The sequence below is a fragment of the Triticum urartu genome, chromosome 1A (genome assembly GCF_056163025.1).
Source record: "Triticum urartu cultivar PI428250 chromosome 1A, HENAU_Tu73, whole genome shotgun sequence".
Lineage (NCBI taxonomy): Eukaryota > Viridiplantae > Streptophyta > Magnoliopsida > Poales > Poaceae > Triticum > Triticum urartu.
The window spans coordinates 42,006,329-42,030,856 of NC_141873.1; the positions used below are offsets into that span (position 1 = coordinate 42,006,329).

The following is a 24,528-nucleotide window of genomic DNA, read 5'->3' on the forward strand; positions in this document are numbered from 1 at the left end:
TGCATTTGAAAAAAATGTTAATCACATATTCGAAAAAATGTTAACATGCATAAAAATAATGTTTCGGATTATATGAAAATTTAAAAATGTCTATTGAAAGAGTAGACATCAAGAAATGTATTTCTGAATGATCATTAATCATTTATTTAGAAATCGCTAAACATGTTTACAAATAATGTTTGACATGTATACGAAAAATACTCATGAGTTAATCTACACTGATATACCATTAAAGTTATGTTCTTTCTTTTGTATCATATTTACGTGCCGCTTCCCGTCGCTAAAATAAATGGGCATGCATGGATGCAGCCATCGTTTTGGCAACCTGAAAAGGCCTTCAAATTAGATGTTACTGACTTTATTTCAGTCAACTATGCACATGTTTCTATTCTGTTATTGTTCTGAATTAGATGGATGATGTTCAGGTGCTTCTTTAGTTTTCATGTTGCTGGTTACTGTCCTGTTTTACATGTGTGATTAATGTGCATTGAGCTGCTGAATATCTGGCTGAAGATAGAACTAACACCGTGTTAGTTCCTAAATAATACTCGTATTTCATTTTCTCAGATATTTTACCGTCTATATTTCCCTCGATTTTTTTCATCTTCCATTCTGATGTTCAAGTAACTTTAATATATGAAACACAGACATGTCGCCGCTATATTTTTCCCTAAGCTAGACCAAGCAGTTTACTTCTACACAACGTTTGTCCTGTTGGGAGAATGACTCAAGCTTTGAAGATTCAGTTCCACTGGTAGTAGAAGAGAGCAAAATCTGCCATACTTGTTGGCTCAGCCACAATAGAGGTGAAATGTAGGGAATCCAGGCATCATTTCTGTAAGCAGTTGAATACACAGTTTCTTGCCCTGTTCCTGGGATCATTGTATCAAGGGAGAAGTATATTTTGTCCCTAAACTCTTTCGAAAGTATAGAAATAGTCCCCAAATTCCAAAACCAGCAAAACTTAGTCCCTCAACTTTTCAAACCGGATTAGTTTAGTCCCTCATACCGCTTCGAGTGGTTTCAATCTGATGTGGACATGGTTTTGACCAAAAACTTGAAACGTCACCTAGGTTTGACCGCCACGTCACACTCCGTGTCATTTTTTTCAAAACGCAGTGCATGTCACCAAGGGTCCCCATTACTCTCAGGCGCGGCGAGTTCGGATGAGAAGCCGGACAGCGTCGTCCATGACGGTCATGCGGCGGAGATGAAGCGCTCGAGCGGCCAAAGGAGCTCGGCGACCCAGGGCATGGCGTTGGCAGAAGAGTGACTTGGCCTCCCTGTTGCACGGGCCGTCCAGCTGCAGCCTGCGCCCGGCGAGACACCGCTGACCTTCTGGACAGGAGGCCTGAGCAGGAGGAGGAGCTCGAGGCGGCGAGCTCGGACAAGCCCTCCGCGGGCACCTCCACTGACGGTGTTGGCCATGCATCCGATCGTTTATAGCGGCGTGTAAGATGCAGTCCAGGGAGCAACACATCACGCCCGTGTGTATTCTGGGCAAGATTGGATCAGCATGTTCGTTGTGTTTCGCTTGCATCTTCGGCGGGCTGAATCAATACATACATTCACATATATTCCAGTAGCTAGTCTGCACTTCGTGTTCTGTGGAAGCATCGACTGGCCGCCACACGCATGCAAAGCGGGCCAAGCACCTTAATCTCGCGCGCATGTGGAGCGCAGCTCGCGCTCCTTCCTGGAGCACGCCTGCAGGCGCCGCCGTATTTGCTCGTTGCACACACTGCCGGGCGCCGTCGACACGCACTGGCGCTCGCTGAGCATTATACCGAGCACCTTTCGTGCACATGTCCGAGTCAAAAACCACACCGCGTCAGCAGAAAATCATCCTAAGCGAGACGAGGGATTAAACTTATCCGGTTTTGAAAATTGAGAGACTAAACTTATCCGGTTTTAAAAGTTGGAGGACTAAGTTTTTGTTGGTTTTGAAGTCGAGGGACCATTGCTATAGTTTCAAAAGAGTTGAAGGAAGAAAAATATACTTATCCCTTGTATCAAAGCCTTGGAACTGAAATGCTAGGTTGACCTTTCAAGGATGCAAAACCTTGAACCAATCCATGGAAAATGGTTAGCTTTGAGCCATGATACCTGGATTAGACATCTAGAACAACCAACATATTGTTCCGAAGACTTCATTATATTATACCAGTAAAGACTAGATTTCTTCTACGGACACGTGACCTTATCCGAGTATATCAACAAAAAAAATGGTGAAACAAAGCTTTGTTTCCCTTGCCTATCAGTGTCAGTAATAAATAAATATAGGTGTCACACTACTCTTTGTTTTCACCATTCAAACTATCCAGTTGTGATAATATAGTTCAAAAAGTAAAACAACGTTCATGTAGTAATAAATATTACAAGTCTTGAGAATTAATAATTGACATAACTACGGGAAAAAAAGGCACAACCCATACAGCATCATCATTATATAAAATAAAAACACTGGATGGTCACAATCATTTGACAGAATGGCACTGACTGCATGGCTTCTTGATATTTAGCTTAACATTAGAGGGGACCTTCCCAATGATGTATTTTTCGATAGCCAAAACTGCTTTGTGGGCTTCTCTGATCATACGCCGTCCTGTATGAGGGCTGCAATCACCAATTTCGTGGACAGCTAACCTATCAACATGTTCATAACCACCATCATATATGGGGTCCAGTTTAAGATTCTCAAGTGATGTTGCATTGTCAAGAATATGGCAAGTTAGCTCAATCATGCTCTTTGCAGAGCAAAAGCCATCGATCTTCACGTTCTTGATGCTGGCGTGGTGGTGTCCTGGCATCTTTCTGAGAAGAGAGGAATCCCCAGATACAGGATCATGCTTCATGCGAGTCTGCCATACCTGCACAGGTATAACATACATGAATTACCGGTTCCTTGTATACTCCCTCCGCCCCAAAATATAAGATTTTGGGATGGAGGAGGTATAAGATACCTTCACAAGACAGAAGAGCGACTTACAGACAATTTGAAAGTTTCCAACACAGGACAAGCATCCAGGAAAAAAGCTAGAGACAAATAATCATAAGCTGGGGAAAAGGCCCCTTCTGCAACAGAGAGATAAATCTCCAATAGCTTGAGGTGCAGGAATTTGGCAGTTACAATTGGTGTATTAAGAACCTGCATAAAAGCATGTAGATTAATTATATTCTAAGACATGATTATTACTACAACAGCAACATCAACAATGGCTAATCAAATAATAGTGCTGGTTACTCTTCAAATAATAAATATAGAGTTCAATGTACCTCGCCAGCTGAAGAAATGCCAAGAGTTTCAAGATTTGGCATAATCCGTGGAAGATTGGCACGGGCATAATAAACGAGGTTATACTCAAAGGCCCACAACATCTCTAGGTTATTCACTCGCAATGAATCTCCAAATGGAAGTCGTACGAGAGTAGTATCAATATGAACTGTGCAAAGATTCGGAGCTTTGTTCTCTATCAGTTCCAGTGTTTTGCATCCAAACACTGTCAGGTGGTTGAACTGGTTTAGCAGGCACGGTATCTTCAAGCAAGTGATGTTATTGCATTGACGAAGATTCAACTCCTTCAAAACAAGAGAATTGGAAAGAAGGCACCCTAACTCATCACCAGTGATGTGTACCCGAGACAGATGCAGCTTTCTCAAGCAACCAAGTCCAGCCACGGGATGGAAGGCACAACATTTGAGGTTTAGATAACTAATTGATTTTCCATTTCCATTGAATAAAAGTGAGCATGGGAAGTTGTAGTACTTTGCATCGTATACTACAGGCAGCGAAAGTACAAGCTCTTCAAGCCCTGGGTTAACAGCAACCTGAAGCCAACTTTTGAGATGCCTGGTGTAGATACGAGAACCACAGTGTTCAAGCTTGAATGTCTTCACACCAATGCCTGCGCGTTTTTCCATAATTTGGTCAACTATTTTGGTGAACTTCCAAGCTAGTGTATCACTTCCACATATTTTCTCACTGAAGGTGCGTTTCACACCCAGTGTTTCCTGACTGAAGGTGAGGTTGGGGTGGCATCTCCAGGAACGTGAAAATTCACGACACACGCAGCCAGCTCGGGCAGCATCAGGTAGTGGTAGTAGGGCATGTATATGACACCAGATGTCCTTAAAAAATATAAGGATGGAAGAAAAAGTTAATGCAAGCAATATTAGCAAGGAGAAGAAAAAGTTAATGGATGGAGTAAATTATACACGCCAGGCGCTTAGTGCAAAGTGTGACAGATTATAAAGTAAAATATCAGTTGAATGTGGTTGTGGTGGGAAAACTAAGTATTACATCAAGTGTTTTCCCAAAAAGGTCACCTGTCCCTAACAGGGTTATTACTTATTCCTAAAAGGCACAATTAATAGTGAAATCAATACTCTAGTGTGAACTTTCAAGCTAGCAGAAAGTGCAGAGGAAACAGAGACTCTTCTTTTCACCTTGCAGAAACTTGGTTAGAGTACAATATTTCAAGAATGTACTAAAGTATCGGACTTATGCTCAAATTTATCAAAACTGACCAATTGTTAGTTTGAATGTGCATACTTATTGCAGTCCAAAGCCAGAAAGATTATTTCTTCTTTCTGAAGTACCTTTACATAGGCTACTATAGTTTGAATGAGCATGCTTATTGCAGGACAAGTATTCCATCTTCAGCATTCTATGTCGTACCTCTGGAAGGTCTGGCCCTGAATATCGCATTATTTTGGTGCCTTGAGAATAGTCATCTTGTTCACAGGACAGCCTCGTTCTTTTAGCCACTGAAGCAATCGATGTACCTACAATACATCATGCATGATCATGAATTAATCATGCAAACACTAGAAGAAAGCAACAAATTAAACTTAAGCACATAAATGCAGACACACAGAGATTCTACTTGTTTCCATTATCTAACTTTTGCATAGAAACACAACAACTAAGCCTTAAGTCCCAAATAAGTCGGGGTAGGCTAGAGCTGAAACCCATAAGATCTTGAAACCAACTCATGGTTCCAGCACGTGGATAGCTAACTTCCACGCACCCCTGTCCATGGCTAGTTCTTTTGTGATATTCCAGTCCTTCAGATCTCTCTTCACGGTCTCCTCCCATGTCAAGTTTGGTCTACCCCAACCTCTCTTGACATTACCAGCACGCTTTAACCGTCCACTATGCACTGGAGCTTCTGGAGGCGTCTGCTGTATATTCCCAAACCATCTCAGACGATGTTGGACAAGCTTCTCTTCAATCGGTGCTACCCTAACTCTCTCACGTATATCTCATTCCGGAGCCGATCCTTTCTTGTGTGGCCACACATCCATCTGAACATGCGCATCTCCGCTACACCTAACTGTTGCACGTGTCTCCTTTTAGTCGACAAACACTCAACGCCATACAACATTGCGGGTCGAACCGCCGTCCTATAGAACCTGTCTTTGCCACTTGTACTTCTTTATTCTCTTGGGCTATCCAAAAAGCTGGTGAATCGACTGCGCTAAAGACTGATGCAATCAACATTATGAAGATCCATGGTGAGGTGCAGAACAGTTTTACATATGCAATCTGATGATTCCAAGCTCTGCTAACTCTGCAACTGTAATTTTGTAATCTCTGGGAGTGTCCTCTCGGTAGGACTGAATTTTCTGTAAACGTTTGCTACTCTTACTTGCTCTTAATTAGGTCTAGTTTTGGTGCTATCAGGTTTCCGCACTATGGCGCTGGTGCCGATTGCGGGCAGGCGCACTTGTTTCCTGATAGTTCTTTGAACTCGGTCTCTTCCTTTTGCTGCTTCCTGACAGATATCAGCAAAAATATATGGACAGTGTATTCCAGTCATCGTGTGAGTAATTGAAAGAGGGTTAGCCCGTTAACAAAAAACACTGGACAAACTTGCTCTCCGACAAATAAGATTGTACTGTAGTACCCGGTGTGGGGTTTGCCGGCTTGCTGTCGGCCTGGATTTGCTGGCGACGCTTCTTCATGGCGATGATGAGCTCGGCTAGTTGCATTGTGAGACGACGATATACCTGGGTCGCGGCAGAAATTAGGGATACTTTGCTCTCTCTCGCTTTGAATTTCAAAACAAACAACGCGAGGATTGTGTCGCGCGGGGAGCGGGGGTCAGGACTCAGGACAGGGCAGGAGTCCGCCGCGCAGAGGGACAGGATGGGGCGTAGCGCAGTGGGAGACCAAACCCTAAGCAACTCCGAGATGGGCCTGCTGCTGTTGCTCTGGCTCGATTGGCTCGATCTCCTATTTAGTGCGCGCGAACAAGCCAACGCCCACCCTTTTGGGCCGCCCAATGTGCGCGGCGGGACGCCCCTGTTTTTCTATTTATTTTTTTTCCTTTTTGTTTTTCCTATTTTTGTTTCTAAAAGATCCGCGGGCTTGCGAGCCGTCAGATCTAGCGCATCGAGCGGATGAGCGGCGGCTTCATCATTGCAACACAAGTCTTTTTGCAGATTTTTTGTTTTGTAACATTGATCTAGTTGCAGAAAAGTTTTGCAACAGAGATCTTGTTGCAATTTTTTTTGCAACAGATATTTCATTGTAGAATTATTATTTTTTGCAACAGAAGCCTTGTTACAAAATTTTTGCAACCTTGCAGAATTTTTTTCGTAACATAGATTTTATTGCAGAAATATTTTGCAACATAGATCTTGTTGCAGAAAAGCACCCGAGGAGAGAGCACCATGGGAGCTCGTTTGTTGAGAGAGAGAAAGGGGTAAGGAGAGAGGTGGGAAGGAGAACGGGGCTGGCGGCGGAGCGCCATGGGAGCTCAGTTGGGAGAGAGAGAGAGAGTTAGGAAAGGGGAGGAGGAAAGGAGAAAGGGCCTGGCGGAGGCGTCCTCCGGCGGCACTAGATGGGAGTTGGGACAGAGACGGTGAAGGAAGAAAGGTTGGTGGCGCTTGCTGTTGAGAGAGATTTTCTGGAGATGAAGGCATGAGGGGATAATGTTCAACACAAAGGATGTGTGGCTCATGGGGACACGCGTCAAGCAGCCCAAGCGGTTGATGCACAGACTGTAATCAGCCGGATGAGGGGAAGCCTTTTCCTTTAAATTAATACGGGGTCTCAAAATATATCCAAATTTAAAAAAACATGAATATTGAAAAAAGCTAAAATCATAGAATTTTCACGGATTCACAAAAATGCTCATGATTTTGAAAACAAAATGTTCAGGAAATCAACAATGTTCATGATTTTGAAAAATTGTTCACGTATTATTTTTTGTGGGAATTTGAACAAATGTTAACAAATATCTAAAAAAATTGAATTGGAAAAAAACATTATCCATTCAATAAACGCCTGATGATTCAAAACATGTCCATGAATTCGAAAAAATCGATCATTTCAAAAAAATGTTCATCAAACAAAGTTCATGAATTTTAGAAAATGTACCCAACGGCGGAGGCCGGGGATTGCTGCTGTCGGCCAAGCTGCTTGGTGGCCTAGAAGTAGGGCTGCTGATATTGTTCCGGCTAGGATGACGTGTGCATGGTCGGCTGCAGCGGCAACGCCCGTGTCCCTGCCCTGTATGGCCCCTACACCCCGTCCCCAGCCCCGACCGCCACCCCGCCGCCCTTTATTGCTGGCCGCTTGATCATTTGCCTTGTTTTTTAGGTGGTGGCATTGCCATGCTGTTGATTTGATGTTCACTATATATAAAAAAAGTTCACAGCATATTACAAAGATGTTCACCGTATATTAAGTTAATGTTCACCGTATATTATGAAAAAGTTCATCATAAATTATAAAAATGTTCATCATGTATTAAAAATGTTCATCATGTATTTCAAAAATGCTCAGTGTGCATTTAAAAGAAATCACTGTATATTACAAAAAGATCACTGAATTTAAGAAACTTTCATGGTATATTACAAAAAGTTCAGAATGCATTATTAAAATAGTCATCATATATTAAGAAAGTGTTCAATTTGTAGTTTCAAAATGTTCAAAATAAAAAACAACCAAAAGACCAGTCCGATATAGTAAACCAGATGCTACAGTGTGGACTGCTACAGTAAACCCTGTTGCTACAGTTAAACAAACTAAAAAAGAAAAAGAAGAAGAAGAAGAAATTAAAAATCTCTCTCAGACAGAGTGGGCCGCCCTATTCCCTCCAGGCTTCAGCAAGCCTCCATTATCGAAACTACTTTGCGCACGACAGTGCTCGCACGACCCTTACACGACGACTGATCCAAAGGTGCTAATTCATGCATCGGACTTGATCAGAGGCTGAGCTGATTGATCGTGCGTAAATCGTCCAAAGAGCATCGTGTGTGTAGCACTTCTCCTCCATTATTTACCGCCTGCAAGCGGCAAATAGGAACTCTCGTCATCCCGCTCATCCGGTGTTTCATATTTGACACTCACTGCATCATTGCTATTTTTTTCAGAAACACCAGTAATTTTATTCATACTCGTAACAATTACATGTATACTAATTTAGAAATAAAATCTAAGAAAATACAAGTAACTCTTATGACTAAGAAATACAATGAAATCTCTTGAAAACACCTTTTTCATGGCGTCAATCTTTGCTCGAAGAAATACTCCAAAGACTTCGGTAAAGAGGCTGCACTTTGACTGGAGCAACGATGTGGCCACTCTTTCACCCGCACGACACATTACTAATAATGGTTTTTGAAAGCGCCTTGAGTCGCCCATCCAAAGAGATGGGAAGTCTTAATCGATGAACATACTTGGACCGGGAATGATCCCCTAGAAGTGTAGGCCGTCGAATCACTATATCTTCACCATTTGCCAATGAAAGATTTCACCTTCATAAAGAATCAGACCAACAAAAAAGGCTTGACACAACATAAACTCATTAGATCTGAATAATTGAATCTGCGAGGACAGAAAACTCTCTAATCTCATGGCACCGCCAAAAGAACAAGAGGGAATTTATTCTCACAACACTATTATGATCACTAGACGATGGCAAAGGACACAAAGTTCTTGAAGATCCGAGGTCCCCCCACCTCTCAGCGCCAAGATAGCAGCCAGAGGAGAGGGGACCTAAATTTCTCAGATGACAACGACGGCAGCACGAGAAACCCTAACAATAGATAGGCCAAACGAGTAAAAATGGGCTGGCCCAATAGATAGTAGGGACAGTAGAAGCAACTAGGATCCAGTTTTGAGGACCTTCCAGAAGGTTTCGGTCTAGTCTTCTTTTATGGATTTTCCGGCTTTCATTTTCTCCTTTTTTTTCAAATATACAAAAATTTCAAATTTTGTTAGATTTTTCCAACAAATATTTGTAAATTTAAAAAAATTGGAAATGGAAAATGTTCGGGATTTACAAAACAATTTTTTTTTCAAAAAATGCTTGGAAAATTCAAAAAAATAGAAAATGTACATGCCGAACTTGGTGCTTGGCTGGGTGTGCGTGCCGGACTGTGTGCCCCGCTGGGCTTGCACATCCCCCGAGTCATCCACCGGCCCATCCTCATAGCAGCCTTCGCCTTCGCCTCTACCTGTAGGGTTTCGTAGTAATTTCAAAAAAATTCCTACGCACACGCAAGATCATGGTGATGCATAGCAACGAGAGGGGGAGTATGATCTACGTACCTAGTAGATCGACAACAGAAGCGTTGGTTGATGTAGTCGTACGTCTCCATGACCCGACCGATCAAGCACCGAAACTACGGCACCTCCGAGTTCTAGCACACGTTCAGCTCGATCACGATCCCCGGACTCCGATCCAGCAAAGTGTCGGGGAAGAGTTCCGTCAGCACGACGGCGTGGTGACGATCTTGATGTACTACTGCTGCAGGGCTTCGCTTAAGCACCGCTACAATATTATCGATGACTATGGTGGCTGGGGCGCCGCACACGGCTAAGGAATAGATCACGTGGATCAACTTGTGTGTCTCTGGGGTGTCCCTGCCTCTGTATATAAAGGACTAAAGGGGGGAGGCTGGCCGGCCAAGGAGGACGCGCCAGGAGAGTCCTACTCCCTCTGGGAGTAGGATTCCCCCCCCCCCCAATCCTAGTTGGAATAGGATTCACGGAGGGGGGAAAAGAGAGAGAGGGGCCGGCCCCCTCTCCTTGTCCTATTCGGACCAAGGGAGGGGAGGGGCGCGCGGCCCATGTAGGGCTGCCTCTTCTCTTTTCCACTAAGGCCCATCATGGCCCATATAGCTCCCGGGGGGTTCCGGTAACCTCCCGGTACTCCGGTAAAATCCCGATTTCACTCGGAACACTTCCGGTATCCAAACATAGGCTTCCAATATATCAATCTTTATGTCTCGACCATTTCGAGACTCCTCGTCATGTCCGTGATCACATCCAGAACTCCAAACAAACTTCGGTACATCAAAATGCATAAACTCATAATATAACTGTCATCGTAACCTTAAGCGTGCGGACCCTACGGGTTCGAGAATAATGTAGACATGACCGAGACATGTCTCCGGTCAATAACCAATAGCGGAACCTGGATGCTCATATTGGCTCCTACATATTCTACGAAGATCTTTATCGGTCAGACCGCATAACAACATACGTTGTTCCCTTTGTCATCGGTATGTTACTTGCCCGAGATTCGATCATCGGTATTCTAAATACCTAGTTCAATCTCGTTACTGGCAAGTCTCTTTACTCGTTCCGTAATACATCATCCCGCAATTAACTTATTAGTTGCAATGCTTGCAAGGCTTATGTGATGTGCATTACCGAGAGGGCCCAGAGATACCTCTCCGACAATCGGAGTGACAAATCCTAATCTCGAAATACGCCAACCCAACAAGTACCTTCGGAGACACCTGTAGAGCACCTTTATAATCACCCAGTTACGTTGTGACGTTTGGTAGCACACAAAGTGTTCCTTCGGTAAACGGGAGTTGCATAATCTCATAGTCATAGGAACATGTATAAGTCATGAAGAAAGCAATAGCAACCAACTAAACGATCAAGTGCTAAGCTAACGAAATGGGTCAAGTCAATCACATCATTCTCCTAATGATGTGATCCCGTTAATCAAATGACAACTCATGTCTATGGTTAGGAAACATAACCATATTTGATCAACGAGCTAGTCAATTAGAGGCATACTAGTGACACTATGTTTGTCTATGTATTCACACATGTATTATGTTTCCGGTTAATACAATTCTAGCATGAATAATAAACATTTATCATGATATAAGGAAATAAATAATAACTTTATTATTGCCTCTAGGGCATATTTCCTTCACTACCTTCGTCATGGATCATCTCCAATATATGTCTGTCTGTGTGACCATACACTGGCTCACCCAATTGAGAAATACCGGCGAATAGAAAGCGGGTACCGAGTTGTTCCACGTCCGACAAAGGCGACGAGTCAGGGAAATGGAGCGCGCCGCGTTGACGTCGATGCAAAACAACACGTACCCGGCGACGGAGGCCCGGGACTACTGTTGTCTGCTAAGCTGCTCGATGGCGTAGAAGTAGGGCGGCAGATATTCTTCCAGCTAGGACGCCGTGTGCATGGTCGGCTGCTGCGGTGGTGCCACTTGCCCCCGGGCATGCCCGACCCCTGCACCCCGTCACCAGCTTCGATAGCCCCCACCGCCCTTATTGTAGGCATGTTGATCCTTTGCCTTCTTTCTTAGGCAATGAGCTTGTCGTGTCCCCGATTTGATCCTCCAGGCCTCTGCTTTCTGTGGATCCTCCACCTCCGCCGGTCCGACAACTCGTGAGCGGGTCCAGTCAGGGAAATGGAGCGCGCCGTGTTGATGTCGACGCAAAACAACACGTACCCGACGACGGAGGCCCGGGACTATTGTTGTCGGCTAAGCTGCTTGGTGGCGTAGAAGCAGGGCGACAGATATTGTTCCGGCCATGACGCCGTGTGCATGGTCGGCTGCGGCGGCGGTGCCACGTGCCCCCGCGCATGCCCGACCCCTGCACCCCGTCACCAGCTCCGGTCGCCCCCACCGCCCTTATTGTCGGCATGTTGATCCCTTGCCTTTTGTTTTAGGAAACGAGCTTCTCGTGTCCCCGATTTGATCCTCCAGGGCTTTGCTTTCTGTGGATCCTCCACCTCCGCCGGTCCGACAACTCATGAGCGGGTCCATGTGAAGGAAATATGCCATAGAGGCAATAATAAAATTATTATTTATTTCCTTATATCATGATAAATGTTTATTATTCATGCTAGAATTGTATTAACCGGAAACATAATACATGTGTGAATACATAGACAAACATAGTGTCACTAGTATGCCTCTACTTGATTAGCTCGTTGATCAAAGATGGTTATGTTTCCTAACCATAGACATGAGTTGTCATTTGATTAACGGGATCACATCATTAGGAGAATGATGTGATTGACTTGACCCATTTCGTTAGCTTAGCACTTGATCGATTAGTTGGTTGCTATTGCTTTCTTCATGACTTATACATGTTCCTATGACTATGAGATTATGCAACTCCCGTTTACCGGAGGAACACTTTGTGTGCTACCAAACGTCACAACGTAACTGAGTGATTACAAAGGTGCTCTACAGGTGTCTCCAAAGGTACTTGTTGGGTTGGCGTATTTCGAGATTAGGATTTGTCACTCCGATTGTCGGAGAGGTATCTCTGGGCCCTCTCGATAATGCACATCACATAAGCCTTGCAAGCATTGCAACTAATAAGCTAATTGCGGGATGATGTATTACGGAACGAGTAAAGAGACTTGCCGGTAACGAGATTGAACTAGGTATTGAGATACCGACGATCAAATCTCGGACAAGTAACATACTGATGACAAAGGGAACAACATATGTTGTTATGCGGTCTGACCGATAAAAGATCTTCGTAGAATATGTAGGAACCAATATGAGCATCCAGGTTCCGCTATTGGTTATTGACCGGAGACGTGTCTCGGTCATGTCTACATTATTCTCGAACCCGTAGGGTCCACATGCTTAACGTTACGATGACAGTTTCATTATGAGTTTATATATTTTGATGTAGCGAAGGTTGTTCGGAGTTCCAGATGTGATCACGGACATAACGAGGAGTCTCGAAATAGTCGAGACATAAAGATTGATATATTGGACGACTATATTCGGACACATGAATGGTTCCAGGAGTTATCGGATATAAAACGGAGTACCGGGGGTTACCGGAACCCCCCCTGGGGGGGGGGGGGTTAATGGGCCTCATGGGCCCAAAGTGGAGCAGAGGAGGGGCGGCTAGGGCAGGCTGCGCGCCCCCTCCCCCTCTAGTCCGAATTGGACAAGGAGGGAGGGGCGGCGCCCCCCCTTTCCTTTCTCTCCTCTCTCCCTTCCTTCCCCCTCTCCTAGTTGGACAAGGAAAGGAGGGATTCCTACTCCCGGTAGGAGTAGGACTCCTCCCTGGCGCGCCTCCTCCTGGCCGGCCGCCCCTCCCCCTTGCTCCTTTATATACGGGGACAGGGGGCACCTCTAGACACAATAATTGATCCTGGAGATCTATTAGCCGTGTGCGGTGCCCTCCTCCACCATAATCCTCGATAATATTGTAGCGGTGCTTAGGCGAAGCCCTGCGACGGTAGAACATCAAGATCGTCACCACGCCGTCGTGCTGACGGAACTCTTCCCCGTCATTCTGCTGGATCGAAGTCCGGGGATCGTCATCGAGCTGAACGTGTGCTAGAACTCAGAGGTGCCGTAGTTTCGGTGCTTGATCGGTCGGGCCGTGAAGACGTACGACTACATCAACCACGTTGTGCTAACACTTCCGCTTCCGGTCTATGAGGGTACGTAGACAACACTCTCCTCTCTCGTTGCTATGCATCACCATGATCTTGTGTGTGCGTAGGAATTTTTTTGAAATTACTATGTTCCCCAACAGTGGAATCCGAGCCTAGGTTTTATGCGTTGATGTTGTGCACGAGTAGAACATAAGTGAGTTGTGGGCGATATAAGTCATACTGTTTACCAGCATGTCATACTTTGGTTCGGCGGTATTGTTGGATGAAGCGGCCCGGACCGACATTACGCGTACACTTATGCGAGACTGGTTCTACCGACGTGCTTTGCACACAGGTGGCTGGCGGGTGTCAGTTTCTCCAACTTTAGTTGAACCAAGTGTGGCTACGCCCGGTCCTTGCGAAGGTTAAAACAACACCAACTTGACAAACTATCGTTGTGGTTTTGATGCGTAGGTAAGAACGGTTCTTGTTAAGCCCGTAGCAGCCATGTAAAACTTGCAACAACAAAGTATAGGATGTCTAACTTGTTTTTTTAGGGCATGTTGTGATGTGATATGGTCAAGACATGATGTTAAATTTTATTGTATGAGATGATCATGTTTTGTAACTGAGTTATCGGCAACTGGCAGGAGCCATATGGTTGTCGCTTTATTGTATGCAATGCAATTGCGCTGTAATGCTTTACTTTATCACTAAACGGTAGCGATAGTCGTGGAAGCATAAGATTGGCGAGACGACAACGATGCTACGATGGTGATCAAGGTGTCGCGCCGGTGACGATAGTGATCATGACGGTGCTTCGAAGATGAAGATCACAAGCACAAGATGATGATGGCCATATCATATCACTTATATTGATTGCATGTGATGTTTATCTTTTATGCATCTTATCTTGTTTTGATTGACGGTAGCATTATAAGATGATCCCTCACTAAATTATCAAAGTATAAGTGTTCTTCCTGAGTATGCACCGTTGCGAAAGTTCTTCGTGTTGAGACACCACGTGATGATCGGGTGTGATAGGCTCTACGTTCAAATACAACGGGTGCAAAATAGTTGCACACACGGAATACTCAGGTTTAACTTGACGAGCCTAGCATATAACAGATATGGCCTCGGAACACGGAGACCGAAAGGTCGAGCGTGAATCATATAGTAGATATGATCAACATATTGATGTTCACCATTGATACTACTCCATCTCACGTGATGATCGGACATGGTTTAGTTGATTTGGATCACGTGATCACTTAGAGGATTAGAGGGATATCTTTCTAAGTGGGAGTTCTTAAGTAATATGATTAATTGAACTTAAATGTATCATGAACTTAGTACCTGATAGTATCTTGCTTGTCTATGTTTGATTTTAGATAGATGGCTCGTGTTGTTGTTCCGTTGAATTTTAATCCGTTCCTTGAGAAAACAAAGTTGAAAGATGATGGTAGCAATTACACGGACTGGATCTGTAACTTGAGGATTATCCTCATTGCTGCACAGAAGAATTATGTCCTGGAAGCATCGCTAAGTGCCAAGCCTGCTGCAGGAGCAACACCAGATGTTATGAATGTCTGGCAGAGCAAAGCTGATGACTACTCGATAGTTCAGTGTGACATGCTTTACAGCTTAGAACCGGGTCTTCAACAACGTTTTGAACGTCATGGAGCATATGAGATGTTCCAGGAGTTGAAGTTAATATTTCAAGCAAATGCCCGGATTGAGAGATATGAAATCTCCAATAAGTTCTATAGCTGCAAGATGGAGGAGAATAGTTCTGTCAGTGAACATATACTCAAAATGTCTGGGTATCATAATCACTTGACTCAACTGGGGGTTAATCTTCCTGTTGATAGTGTCATTGACAGAGTTCTTCAATCACTGCCACCAAGCTACAAAAGCTTCGTGATGAACTATAATATGCAAGGGATGAATAAGACTATTCCTGAGCTCTTCGCAATGCTAAAAGCCGCGGAGGTAGAAATCAAGAAGGAGCATCAAGTGTTGATGGTCAATAAGACCACCAGTTTCAAGAAAAAGGGCAAAGGGAAGAAGAAAGGGAACTTCAAGAAGAACAGCAAACAAGTTGCTGCTCAGGAGAAGAAACCCAAGTCTGGACCTAAGCCTGAGACTGAGTGCTTCTACTGCAAGCAAACTGCCCCAAGTATTTGGCGGATAAGAAGGATGGCAAAGTGAACAAAGGTATATGTGATATACATGTTATTGATGTGTACCTTACTAATGCTCGCAGTAGCACCTGGGTATTTGATACTGGTTCTGTTGCTAACATTTGCAACTCGAAACAAGGGCTACGGATTAAGCGAAGATTGGCTAAGGATGAGGTGACGATGCGCGTGGGAAATGGTTCCAAAGTCGATGTGATCGCGGTCGGCACGCTACCTCTACATCTACCTTCGGGATTAGTATTAGACCTAAATAATTGTTATTTGGTGCCAGCGTTGAGCATGAACATTATATCTGGATCTTGTTTGATGCGAGACGGTTATTCATTTAAATCAGAGAATAATGGTTGTTCTATTTATATGAGTAATATCTTTTATGGTCATGCACCCTTGAAGAGTGGTCTATTTTTAATGAATCTCGATAGTAGTGATACACATATTCATAATGTTGAAATCAAAAGATGCAGAGTTGATAATGATAGTGCAACTTATTTGTGGCACTGCCGTTTAGGTCATATCGGTGTAAAGCGCATGAAAAAACTCCATACTGATGGACTTTTGGAACCACTTGATTATGAATCACTTGGTACTTGCGAACCGTGCCTCATGGGTAAGATGACTAAAACGCCGTTCTCCGGTACTATGGAGAGAGCAACAGATTTGTTGGAAATCATACATATAGATGTATGTGGTCCAATGAATGTTGAGGCTCGTGGCGGATATCGTTATTTTCTCACCTTCATAGATGATTTAAGCAGATATGGGTATATCTACTTAATGAAACATAAGTCTGAAACATTTGAAAAGTTCAAAGAATTTCAGAGTGAAGTTGAAAATCATCGTAACAAGAAAATAAAGTTTCTACAATCTGATAGTGGAGGAGAATATTTGAGTTACGAGTTTGGTCTATATTTGAAACAATGCGAAATAGTTTCGTAACTCACGCCACCCGGAACACCACAGCGTAATGGTGTGTCCGAACGTCGTAATCGTACTTTATTAGAGATGGTGCGATCTATGATGTCTCTTACTGATTTACCGTTATCATTTTGGGGTTATGCTTTAGAGATGGCTGCATTCACGTTAAATAGGACATCATCGAAATCTGTTGAGACGACGCCTTATGAACTGTGGTTTGGCAAGAAACCAAAGTTGTTGTTTCTAAAAGTTTGGGGCTGCGATGCTTATGTGAAAAAGCTTCGACTTGATAAGCTCGAACCCAAATCGGAGAAATATGTCTTCATAGGATACCCAAAGGAGACTATTGGGTACACCTTCTATCACAGATCCGAAGGCAAGACTTTTGTTGCTAAATTCGGAGTTTTTCTAGAGAAGGAGTTTCTCTTGAAAGAAGTGAGTGGGAGAAAAGTAGAACTTGATGAGGTAACTGTACCTACTCCCATATTGGAAAGTAGTACATCACAGAAACCGGTTTCTGTGACACCTACACCAATTAGTGAGGAAGCTAATGATATTGATCATGAAACTTCAGATCAAGTTACTACCGAGCCTCGTAGATCAACCAGAGTAAGATCCGCACCAGAGTGGTACGGTAATCCTGTTCTAGAAGTCATGCTACTAGATCATGATGAACCTACGAACTATGAAGAAGCGATGGTGAGCCCAGATTCCGCAAAATTGCTAGAAGCCATGAAAACTGAGATGGGATCCATGTATGAGAACAAAGTGTGGACTTTGGTTAACTTGCCCGTTGATCGGCAAGCAATTAAGAATAAATGGATCTTCAAGAAGAAGACTGACGCTGACGGTAATGTTACTATCTATAAAGCTCGACTTGTTGCAAAAGGTTTTCGACAAGTTCAAGAGATTGACTACGATGAGACCTTCTCACCTGTAGCGATGCTTAAGTCTGTCCGAATCATGTTAGCAATTGCCGCATTTTATGATTATGAAATTTGGCAAATGGATGTCAAAACTGCATTCCTGAATGGATTTCTGGAAGAAGAGTTGTATATGATGCAACCAGAAGGTTTTGTTGATCCAAAGGGAGCTAACAAAGTATGCAAGCTCCAGCGATCCATTTTATGGACTGGTGCAAGCCTCTCGGGGTTGGAATAAACGCTTTGATAGTGTGATCAAAGCATTTGGTTTTGTACAGACTTTTGGAGAAGCCTGTATTTACAAGAAAGTGAGTGGGAGCTCTGTAGCATTTCTGATATTATATGTGGATGACATATTATTGATTGGAAATGATATAGAATTTCTGGATAGCATAAAGGGATACTTGAATAAGAGTTTTTCAATGAAAGACCTCGGTGAAGCTGCTTACATATTGGGCATTAAGATCTATAGAGATAGATCAAGACGCTTAATTGGACTTTCACAAAGCACATACCTTGACAAGGTTTTGAAGAAGTTCAAAATGGATCAAGCAAAGAAAGGGTTCTTGCCTGTGTTACAAGGTGTGAAGTTGAGTAAGACTCAATGTCCGACCACCGCAGAAGATAGAGAGAAAATGAAAGATGTTCCCTATGCTTCAGCCATAGGCTCTATCATGTATGCAATTCTGTGTACCAGACCTGATGTGTGCCTTTCTATAAGTCTAGCAGGGAGGTACCAAAGTAATCCAGGAGTGGATCACTGGATAGCGGTCAAGAACATCCTGAAATACATGAAAAGGACTAAGGATATGTTTCTCGTATATGGAGGTGACAAAGAGCTCATCGTAAATGGTTACGTTGATGCAAGCTTTGACACTGATCCGGACGATTCTAAATCGCAAACCGGATACGTGTTTTTACTGAACGGTGGAGCTATCAGTTGATGCAGTTCTAAACAAAGCATCGTGGCGGGATCTACATGTGAAGCAGAGTCCATAGCTGCTTCGGAAGCAGCAAATGAAGGAGTCTGGATGAAGGAGTTCATATCCGGTCTAGGTGTCATACCTAGTGCATCGGGTGCAATGAAAATCTTTTGTGACAATACTGGTGCAATTGCCTTGGCAAAGGAATCCAGATTTCACAAGAGAACCAAGCACATCAAGAGACGCTTCAATTCCATTCGGGATTTAGTCCAAGTGGGAGACATAGAAATTTGCAAGATACATACGGATCTGAATGTTGCAGACCCGCTGACTAAGCCTCTTCCACGAGCAAAACATGATGAGCACCAAGGCTCCATGGATGTTAGAATCATCGCTGTGTAATCTAAATTATTGACTCTAGTGCAAGTGGGAGACTGAAGGAAATATGCCCTAGAGACAATAATAAAGTTATTATTTATTTCCTTATATCATGATAAATGTTTATTATTCATGCTAGAATTGTATTAACCGAAAACATAATACATGTGTGAATACATAGACAAACATAGTGTCACTAGTATGCCTCTAATTGACTAGCTCGTTGATCAAAGATGGTTATGTTTCCTAACCATAGACATGAGTTGTCATTTGATTAACGGGATCACATCATTAGGAGAATGATCTGATTGACTTGACCCATTTCGTTAGCTTAGCACTTGATCGTTTAGTTGGTTGCTATTGCTTTCTTCATGACTTATACATGTTCCTATGACTATGAGATTATGCAACTCCCGTTTACCGGAGGAACACTTTGTGTGCTACCAAAGGTCACAACGTAACTGGGTGATTATAAAGGTGCTCTACAGGTGTCTCCGAAGGTACTTGTTGGGTTGGCGTATTTCGAGATTAGGATTTGTCACTCCGATTGTCGGAGAGGTATCTCTGGGCCCTCTCGGTAATGCACATCACATAAGCCTTGCAAGCATTGCAACTAATAAGTTAATTGCAGGATGATGTATTACGGAACGAGTAAAGAGACTTGCCGGTAACGAGATTGAACTAGGTATTGAGATACCGATGATCAAATCTCGGACAAGTAACATATCGATGACAAAGGGAACAACGTATGTTGTTATGCGGTCTGACCGATAAAAGATCTTCGTAGAATATGTAAGAACCAATATGAGCATCCAGGTTCCGCTATTGGTTATTGACCGGAGACGTGTCTCGGTCATGTCTACATTATTCTCGAACCCGTAGGGTCCGCACGCTTAACGTTACGATGACAGTTTCATTATGAGTTTATATATTTTGATGTAGCGAAGGTTGTTCGGAGTTCCAGATGTGATCACGGACATAACGAGGAGTCTCGAAATAGTCGAGACATAAAGATTGATATATTGGACGACTATATTCGGACACATGAATGGTTCCAGGAGTTATCGGATATAAAACGGAGTACCGGGGGTTACCGGAACCCCCCCCCCCCCTGGGGGGGGGGTTAATGGGCCTCATGGGCCCAAAGTGGAGCAGAGGAGGGGCGGCTAGGGCAGGCTGCGCGCCCCCTCCCCCTCTAGTCCGAATTGGACAAGGAGGGAGGGGCGCCGCCCCCCCTTTCCTTTCTCTCCTCTCTCCCTTCCTTCCCCCTCTCCTAGTTGGACAAGGAAAGGAGGGAGTCCTACTCCCGGTAGGAGTAGGACTCCTCCCTGGCGCGCCTCCTCCTGGCCGGCCGCCCCTCCCCCTTGCTCCTTTATATACGGGGGCAGGGGGGCACCTCTAGACACAATAATTGATCCTTAAGATCTATTAGCCGTGTGCGGTGCCCTCCTTCACCATAATCCTCGATAATATTGTAGCGGTGCTTAGGCGAAGCCCTGCGACGGTAGAACATCAAGATCGTCACCACGCCGTCGTGCTGACGGAACTCTTCCCCGACATTCTGCTGGATCGGAGTCCGGGGATCGTCATCGAGCTGAACGTGTGCTAGAACTCGGAGGTGTCGTAGTTTCGGTGCTTGATCGGTCGGGCCGTGAAGACGTACGACTACATCAACCGCGTTGTGCTAACGCTTCCGCTTCCGGTCTACGAGGGTACGTAGACAACACTCTCCCCTCTCGTTGCTATGCATCACCATGATCTTGTGTGTGCGTAGGAATTTTTTTGAAATTACTACGTTCCCCAACACCATGCAGCAGTGGAAGCGAAAAAGGCGGGAATTTGGGTGGAGAGTGGCAACGATCGGAGGGGAGAGGGTGGAGAAAGGAGGGTTGGTGCGAAAACAGTCGACCACTCCACATTCATGGGCTCCGCCTTGTTTTGAGTGTGCAGGGGGTATCAGAATCCGATGTGCCGGATGTCCGGACTCCCACAAAGCACCCCTTGTTTGTAGGATTTCAGACAACCAGACCGGTCCGTGGACCGATGGGTAATTTCTTATGTTGTTGGGATAATTTTATCAAAGCTCTTGGTTCAATTTGGTTTGATTTGATCGAACAACAATTAGACAGTCACAAACTGTACTGAATCATGGTGCGGTGTACTTCACATTACATCTGTTTTTAAATATAAGATGTTTTTGCAGTTTACATAGGAAAATCCTTGGCAATCGTAGTTAGGAGGTCGAGAAGAAAGAGCCATTTATACAACTCTTGTATTTTGACCATGCGCCTCCGCAAGATGCACCATTCACACCGGTCAGTTGTGATATTACAGTTTCTCAAAAAAAAGTTGTCATATTACACCCGGCAACTCTAATAGTTGAAAAAATAAAGCAAAGTTCATGATTACAAGGCTTGAGAATTAACAGTTGATATAACTAATGAGGGGGGAAAGGCACAACCCATACAACAATATATAATATAGAAACACCGGATAGTCACAAATCATTTGACAGAATGACACTGACTGCATGGCTTCTTGATATTTAGCTTAACATTAGAGGGGACCTTCCCCACGATGTATTTTTCGATAGCCAGAACTGCCTTGTGGGCATCTCTGATCATACGTTTTCCTATAGGAGAGCTGCAACCACCAATTTCGTGGACAGCCAACCTATCAACATGCTCATAATCAGCACCATATATGGTGTCTAGTGTAAGATTCTCGAGTGATGTTGCACTGTCAAGAATATGGCATGTTAGCTCAATCATGCTCTTTGCAGAGCAAAAGCCATCAATCTTCACGTTCTTGATATTGATGTGGTGGCGTTCGGGCATCTTTCTCAGAAGCGAGTAATCTCCAGATACAGAGTCATGCTTCATGCGAGTCTGGCATACCTGCACAGGTAAAACAGACATGAATTACCGGTTCCTCATATATAAGATGCCTTCACAAAGGCGGAAGAGCGACTTACAGCCAATTCGAAAGTTTCCAACACAGGACAAGCATCCAGGAAAAAAGCTAGAGACAAATAATCATAAGCTGGGGAAAAGGCCCCTTCTGCAACAGAAAGACAAATCTCCAATAGCTTGAGGTGCAGGAATTTGGTATGTACGATTGGTGTATTAAGAACCTGCACAAAAGCATGTAGATTAATTATATTGTAAGACATGCTTATTACTATAACAACAACAGCAACAGCAACAGCAACAATGGCTAATCAAATAATAGTGCTAGTTACTCTTCAAATAATAAATATAGAGCTCAATGTACCTCACCAGCTGAAGAAATGCTAAGAGTTTCAAGATTTGGCATAATCCGTGGAAGCTCGGCACGGGCATAATAAACGAGGTTATACTCAAAGGGCCACAACATCTCTAGGTTCTTCACTTGCGATGAATCTCCAAATGGAAGCCGTAGGAGAGTAGTATCAATATGAATTGTGCAAAGATTCGGAGCTTTGTTCTCTATCAGTACCAGTGTTTTGCATCCAAACACTGTCAGGTGGTTGAACTGGTTTAGCAGGCACGGTATCTTCAGGCAAGTGATCTTATTGCATTGGCTAAGATTCAACTCCTTCAAAACAAGAGAATTGGAAAGAAGGCACCATAACTCATCACCAGTGATGTGTACCCGAGACAGATGCAGCTTTCTCAAGCAACCAAGTCCAGCCACGGGATGGAAGGCACAACCTTTGAGGTTTAGATAACTAATCGATTTTCCACTTCCATTGAATAAAAGTGAGCTTGGGAAGTTGTAGTACTTTGCATCCTATACTTCAGGCAGCGAAAGTACAAGTTCTTCAAGCCCTGGATTAACAGCAATCTTAAACCAACTTTTGAGGCGACTGGTGTAGATACGAGAACCACAGTACTGAAGCTTGAATGTCTTCACACCAACGCCTGTGTTTTTTTTCATAATTTCGTCAACTATTTTGGTGAACTTCAAAGCTAGTTTCTCTTCTCCAGTCCTCAGTGTTCTCTCACAGAAGGTGAGGTTTACGCCCAGTGTTTCCTGACTGAACGTGAGATTGGGGCGGCATCTCCAGGAATGTAAAAATTCACGAGACACACAGGCAGCTCGGGCAGCATCAGGCAAGGGTAGTAGGGCATGTATATGACACCAGATATCCTTAAAAAGTAAGGATGGGAGAAAAAAGTTAATTGATGGAGTAAATTACACGCCAGGCGCTCAGTGCAAAGTATTATAGCAGCGGGAAAATTAAGTATTACATCAACAAGTGTTTTCCCTTCTAACATTAGTTGCTTCCTAAAAAAAGGTCACCTGATTCCCCAACAGGGCTATTACTTATTCCTAAAAGGCACAATAGTGAAATAAATATTCTGGTGTGAACTTTGAAGCTAGCAGAAAGTGTAGAGGAAGCGGAAACTCTTCTTTGTACCTTGCAGAAATTTAGTTGAAGTAAAATGCTTCAAGAATACAGAAATATCGCACTAGTGCTCCAATTAATCAAAACTGACCGCTTTTAGGTTGAATGAGCATACTTATTGCAGTCTGAAGCTAGAAAGACAAGAGATCATTTCTTCTTTCTGAAGTACCTTAACATATAGGCTACTTAATTAGTTTGATCGAGCATACTTATTGCAGTACAAGTATTTCATTTTCAGCATTCTATCTATGCCGTACCTCTGGAAAGGCTGGCCCTGAAAATCGCATTGTTTTGGTGCCTTGAGAATAGTCGTCTTGTTCACAGGATGACCTTGTCCTTTTAGACCCTGAAGGGATCGATATACCTGCAATACATCATGCACGATGATGAATTAATTATGCAGACACTAGAAGAAAGCAACAAATTAAACTCAAGTGCATGAATTAATGAAGACACAGAAATTCTACTTTTTCCATTATGTAACTTTTGCACAATAAGACAAACGCTTAAAAAGTTGTTTCAATTAAGGAAAACATCAATTGAGCAAAGACAGTTTTGTCTAGAACATTGCAATCTCCACTGCTATCCTCACTCTCCAGTTTCATCTCACAACTCGCAGAGCCATGGGCTACCATGATGGCAGGTGGCACCTCTCAAGTCTCATATATGATGCTCAGTTGCTCACTATATTTGGGTCTGTTGTTTGAGGGTATAGTTGCTATCTCATCACAAACAACAATCAACGATCAATACTTTTATGACAAATCGACTAAAAATCAGATCTAACATCGTGTGGGATAAGATAACAAAAGAAAGAGCTTATTTTATCCCGTATTTTAGACTCCATGATGAAACGGCGATAGAGTAGTGTACCTGGTGTGGGTTTTGCCGGCTTACTACTGCCGGCCTGGATTTGCTGGCGACGCTTCTTCATGGCGATGATGAGCTCGGCTAGTCCCATTGTGCGGTCGCAGAGAATCAGGGATACTTCGTTCTCGCAGCCTCCTTCTCTCTCTCTCGCTCGATCGCTCAAAGTCCAGTTTGGATTTCAAACCAAACAACGTGAGGCGCGAGGATTGTGTGGCGCGGGGAGCGAGGGTCAGGACAGGGCAGGACTCCGCCGCGGGGAGAGAGACGGGCAGGAGGGGGGCACGA

The 24,528-nt window shown here is 43.8% G+C and overlaps 1 protein-coding gene and 1 pseudogene across 2 annotated transcripts; both read right to left on the minus strand.

Moving 5' to 3' along the window:
* Positions 1 to 2,270: 2,270 nt before the first annotated feature.
* On the minus strand, positions 2,271 to 6,155 carry LOC125544900 (uncharacterized). Its single transcript, XM_087515268.1, has 5 exons — positions 5,910 to 6,155; positions 4,679 to 4,785; positions 3,277 to 4,128; positions 2,990 to 3,148; positions 2,271 to 2,870 (listed from the first exon to the last, which is right to left on the minus strand). The coding sequence occupies exons 1-5, from the start codon at positions 5,992 to 5,994 to the stop codon at positions 2,478 to 2,480; spliced, it is 1,596 nt and encodes a 531-aa protein (XP_087371394.1). The 5' UTR covers positions 5,995 to 6,155; the 3' UTR covers positions 2,271 to 2,477.
* Positions 6,156 to 21,303: 15,148 nt separating this feature from the next.
* On the minus strand, positions 21,304 to 24,528 carry LOC147989807 (F-box/FBD/LRR-repeat protein At1g78750-like; annotated as a pseudogene). The gene is made up of 5 exons (XR_015617929.1): positions 24,247 to 24,528; positions 23,631 to 23,737; positions 22,257 to 23,114; positions 21,958 to 22,116; positions 21,304 to 21,880 (listed from the first exon to the last, which is right to left on the minus strand). The product of XR_015617929.1 is annotated as an F-box/FBD/LRR-repeat protein At1g78750-like (transcript).